A 5,648-nucleotide genomic window follows, 5' to 3' on the forward strand; every position below is an offset into this window, starting at 1 on the left:
ACCACTACCGTAAATAGAACCCTTGTGGATGATTGAGCACAAAATCTTCCAATCACAGCGGTAGGTGGGGTGGTTGTTGATGACGATTTCGCGCTTGGCCAATAGAAACCACGTACAGGGTGTTGACCTCTGCAAGCCGTATCACCACCTCCTTCATGTCCGTGGCGGAGGACTACTATAAAAACAAATCAGCCTAAGTTTTAAAGGGCAGAGTTGTAAAAACTCCCAGGCTGTGGGGAGCTAGCTTGCAAGCCTGTGAATCGGAATTCAACTATACCCCACAGGAGCAAAAACGCCTGGAGCATTATAAACACACAACGACGGCAACATCTTTTTGTATCTCCTTTAAAAAAAAACTCGACGCTGTTTAACATTTGCTGGGGAGGACTCTGGCTGCTTAAAGAAGGACCTGCTTTACATTTCCATGTAAGTAAATATTACCTTGAAGTTAACGTCGGTATATCATTCATGTTTTCGTAAATGAAAATGGTTGTATTGTATTTTGTTAATAAACGACAAATTATCAAACTGTCACTCAAGGGTGGTGTTGTTGAACGTTGCCTTTTTATATTTGAATATTCAGGCTGTAGCATTAGCTGATTCAAATGCTACTTGACGTTAGCTTGCTATCGATCAACAGCGTCGTCATTCCAGTTTAAAACCAATTTGCTGTGACCCAACTATCAGCTGTGTGTCTTTGGCTTGCTGCAGGTTAACACTGATAACCAGCCGGTCGAGTTAAACATTAACAGTATCCTATCTGGCTTTCAAGATAGCTAGCAAGCTACATTCTGTTCACACCCTCCATTGAGCTGGCCAGCTAATGCTGCTTGTTCGGGTATTGCTCAGTCTGTAGGGCTTGGGAACCGAAGGGTCTCCGGTTCGAGTCCCGATCAGACCGAATATACAGAGAGTGGACCAGTTGCTGGATAGGTGCCAGTTCCCCCTTACCCTTGAGCAAGGCACCGAACCACCAGCTGCTCCCTGGCGCCGGAATACTGTCAGCCCTTTCCCTCTTCATCAGTGCATGTATATAGGTCCTGTTTGTGAATGTGTGGGTGTATTTCGTGCCTATAAGTGTAATTGTATACGGTGCAAAACTGAATTTCCCCTTGGGGATTAATACAAGTTGATCATTATCAGAGCCGAACATGATGAGAAAGACACTAGTACTTGTATGTATTGTCACACCGTGTGCCCTTTGCTTTGTTGTAGAAAGGGCTTTAAAGCCGTGGATAGACTTTGAATGTTGATTATGTAACAGCAATTTTCGTCACAAGCTTGTGCGTGCCCCTCTTCCCACTGTAGCTTATGGTCTGTGTAGGGGAAAGCATTATAATAGCCTGGGTAGGTTAATGAAACATTTGATCCCTTATATACCAAGGGGAAGGAGTTTTGTCTGAACATGTCAAAATCAGACAATCTAAAATCATTCTGACTTGACACCTTCCACCAGAACCTCCTCCCTCTGCAGAGGTCAACCCTGCTTGCGTATTTCTGTCACAGCAGACCGCTGGGGAACACACACTGCTGACACGGTCTCTGAGTCAGTGGCTTGTTTATTTATAGCTGTTGATATTGTACAGCTGAGATGCAGCACTGTTGTATGTAGGGGGTGAAAGGTGACTATAGATTACTAGGAGCTTCCGCAGAGGAAATGTCCTTGATCATAATTGTGTTTTTATTTGGGTTACTTTTGCTTATACTATATAAACACTTGTGTATATACTTACATTTTTTCCCTCTTTCAGGATCCTAAACCAATCCCTGGAAGGATATTCATTTCGGCATCAAGCACTCAATCAGATTATTTTCATTAAACCTATCACTGCTGCTGTGGAAGTTTTTGCAACTCTTGGAAAAAGCAACTCTGTGACTGAAAAAGAATCGCCCTTGTCATTGAAGCAGCTATGCAGCTTGAAATTCAAGTAGCACTCAACTTTATTATTTCCTATTTATACAACAAACTCCCTCGACGACGTGTGAATATCTTCGGCGAAGAGCTTGAGAGGCAGCTGAAGAAAAAATATGAAGGCCACTGGTATCCAGATAAGCCATACAAAGGTTCAGGGTTCAGGTGCATCCATGTAGGGGAGAAGGTGGACCCTGTTGTGGAGCAGGCAGCCAAAGAGAGCGGGCTGGATATCGAAGATGTCCGGAATAATCTCCCTCAGGACCTTAGTGTGTGGATCGACCCATTTGAGGTTTCCTATCAGATTGGGGAGAAGGGACCGGTCAAGGTGCTTTATGTGGATGATAACAATGAGAATGGCTCAGAGCTGGACAAGGAGATCAAGAACAGCTTTAATCCTGAGGCCCAGGTCTTCATGCCAATCAGCGACCCCGTCGGGGCTTCCTCAGAGTCCAGCTCCCCCTCCCCTCCTTTCGGGCAGTCGGCTGCTGTCAGCCCCTCCTTCATGCCACGCTCCACCCAGCCCTTAACCTTCACCACTGCCACCTTTGCTGCCACCAAATTTGGCTCCACCAAAATGAAGAGCAACGGCCGCGGCAACAACACTAACAGCGGCAGTAGCAGCAAAGTGGCCCGCACTTCCCCCACCAATAACTTGGGTCTGAATGTCAACACCCTACTGAAGCAGAAAGCCATCTCCACCTCCATGCACTCACTGTACGGGCTGGGCCTGGGTCAGCAGCAACAGAAGGCCTCTGCTCTTTCCCCTAACGCCAAGGAGTTTGTGTTCCCCAACCTCCAGGGCCCAGCCAGCCCCGGAGCTGTGTTCCCCGGGGAGGGCTCCCCGGGTCTCGGCCCCCTGCAGTACAGCAATGCCTTTGACGTGTTTGCGGCCTACGGAAGCCTCAACGACAAGTCCCTTATGGATGGCCTCAACTTCAGCCTGAGCAACATGCAGTATTCTAACCAGCAATTCCAGCCAGTCATGGCTAACTAAACTCATCATCCAGATGTTATTTATGAATGATGGTGGCTCAAAGAGAAGGAAAAACAAAAACGCACACTTAGAATCTGGACTTTCAAGGATATAGTGTCTAGTCAGTCAAGCGCATGTGCCCAAGGGTGTTTTTACTGAGCCCCTTGAGTTTGTTTCTACTAAAAGCTTGTTGTACAAACACATCCAAGCTTGGTTACTTCAATTCAACATGCATACTTGTTTTTCTTTTTCCTTTTTGCCAACCAAGCACAAATCTTTTTTACCATGTTGAGAAAATACTCTTTAAAAAAAAAGTTTAAAAAATAAAATAAAAATACAAGCTTCAAGTTTTGGTCTCTTACAGTATTTTACAGGTGGTAAGACAATGCTGGTTTTTATGAATTGGCACTACTAAGTGGGGTTACTTGGTCTTTTTCTAATTGTATAATTTAATTTAGTACAGAGTTTGTAAGATATCAGAGTATATATTGTTTCTATGACATGGTGTTGCATTTATATCTTTTTACTACTCCAGTGATCTGTGATGGCTGCAGCAGCTTTTCCTTATTTTTTTCTTTTTTTGAAAGACAATTGTTAAAGAAATCCATCTTGAAAAAAAAAATACATCAAATGTTCTAAAGATTGTGTACAGAGTATTCCTTAGTGATGGAATTCAAGTGTAGGAATATTTGCTTTTTCTGAAAGATGAATTGTATTTTCTGTTAAGAGGTTAAAAAGATTTTGCTATACAATGGACAAAATGTAATCGTATGAATATTAATTTTGTACCTACATTGTGCAATACTTGATAAAAATACGGTATAACAAAGTATTTTGAGTCAGTGTCTTACATGTCAAGAGGGACTGAAATAGTTTATATTGTTAAGTTTGTATTAAATGCTTAAAAATGATATGCTTGTCTTTATTTTTTTTAATTTCATATTTGCACCCTGGTCTTTTTAATAAAATAAACTACAGTTGAACATTGTCTGTGGAAATCTGTCTTATTTATTGCTTGCTTATACACCACGGTAACTTCTATTGTCTTTATATTTAACCACTATCAGACTGCCATTGGCCAGATGATCGTGTTGATAGTCATGAGTTGTCAGTCATGAGGGCAACCTCAGGTTCAAAATGAAGATTTGACTGTGCACTCTAAACCTGGAGCATATTACTGTAATCTTTGGATGTGTTGGGGTTTAAAGGTGGAGGTTGGTGTCTCAGCGCGTGACACAAGAACAGGTGAAGAGCTATTTACGATCAGTCACACCTCACTGTAGCGGTATGAAACATCGCATTTAATTGAGCCTTTCTTTGTTTATTTCACGGTGTATATTAGGTGGTATGTTTACAGGCTGGAAAGAAATACAGTAGTGTCATTACACTGGTTGGCTATCATAGCCCTGGATGTCATGTGAAGGCGTGAACAGCGTAGTAAAGAACAAGCTAAAAATACATCCATGTTTAGAATTCCAACAGCTTTACTCACCTTATACATAATCAGGTTTGCAGTTCAGTGACTCAAAGGTCTGAGAAGGAAATAGGTTGCGTGTTTTTATGATAAAAGGAACTTCTCCTCCCTTTATCAAATACTTATGTACACAGAAGTGTCTTTATGGCTGAGCAAACCTAGCTAGCTAAACACACCTAAAGCCAGTTAGATGTTAATTTAGATGCTAACCACATGTATATGTGTAGAAATGTTGTTTTGCTTTCTTTTTACAGTTAGATGTGAAGATTTATACCACTCTTAAGTCTGTAGGACAATTATTAAGCTTGAGCTAGCAGCTCAACCTTATATAATTCTGTATTTCTTTTTAATACGGCCTGCACACGTATTTCTACTTCTGAAATGTGTTAATAAGTCATCTTAGTTTAGATTGGTGTGGCAAACAAATTGCTCAGAACCCTTGAAGTTGGAAATTAATTCCTCTGGCGCTCAGGGGAGTAGCCTTTTCTGATGGAAAAGTTGTTATCCGCCCTAGTGAGACACATTTAAAACTTTCCAAGTTGATGTCATTGCCTCTTTATATAGGGACACCAGTCTTTGCTCTCCTAACCAAATGTATATTGTTCTATTCAATGTGTACATACTGTTTTATACCTGGCACTTACCTGAACCATATTGCACTATTTTATGTGTTTTGCTTTTAGTCAACTGTAACTTGTGTTGCATTGTCGAAGTGCGAGACTCAGGATTTTCAATGTTGAAACTACACTATAGCATAATTATGATTAATAGGCATAGAAGTCTAGAAAGTGGAAAGCTATATTCAAAACACATACACACACAGTTCCACATGACCACCTTGGCTCTCTGGGGTAAACTGGTCCACAGATGGTCTGGTGTCACACCAGCTGGGAGACTCCCAGGGTGTGGAGTGTTGCCTTGCTGTGACTCCATCTTGTCAGTCCCAGAGTGTGCTCTCCGTCCCTCTGCTTCAGAGAGAAACATTCATAGCACAAGCCTAAAATATGACACACAGGACCCTATCATACTGTTGCTCTCACAGGCCTAGCAGTGTTGTGCAGTCGACATGCAGGAACTGTGTTTGTTCTGAAGGGTGTTTCTCTGCCAAGGGTAAGGCTGTGTTGAAAGGAAATGTGACTACAAACCTAAAAAGAATAACTGAATAACTGAACAACGACAAATATGAAGCTAGCCAGCAGCTGGTTTGCTTAGCTTAGCATCAACAAGTCTCTGTCAAAATGTAGCAAAACCCTCCCACCACCAGCACCTTAAGAGCTAGCAAAGAA

At 42.1% G+C, this 5,648-nt stretch overlaps 1 protein-coding gene across 1 annotated transcript; it reads left to right on the forward strand.

Moving 5' to 3' along the window:
* The first annotated feature begins 205 nt into the window (after positions 1–205).
* LOC104949960 (protein Tob1-like) lies at positions 206–3,876 on the forward strand. The gene is made up of 2 exons (XM_010776404.1): positions 206–426; positions 1,752–3,876. Exon 2 carries the CDS (start codon positions 1,911–1,913, stop codon positions 2,907–2,909), a length of 999 nt encoding a protein of 332 aa, XP_010774706.1. The 5' UTR covers positions 206–426; positions 1,752–1,910; the 3' UTR covers positions 2,910–3,876.
* Positions 3,877–5,648: the final 1,772 nt, after the last annotated feature.

The sequence above is a fragment of the Notothenia coriiceps genome, unplaced genomic scaffold (assembly GCF_000735185.1).
Source record: "Notothenia coriiceps isolate Sejong01 unplaced genomic scaffold, NC01 NC01_scaffold00016955, whole genome shotgun sequence".
Lineage (NCBI taxonomy): Eukaryota > Metazoa > Chordata > Actinopteri > Perciformes > Nototheniidae > Notothenia > Notothenia coriiceps.

Coding starts and splice junctions, on each gene's coding strand:
- LOC104949960 (XM_010776404.1), top strand. CDS start 1,911: ATGCAGCTTGAAATTCAAGTAGCACTCAACTTTATTATTTCCTATTTA.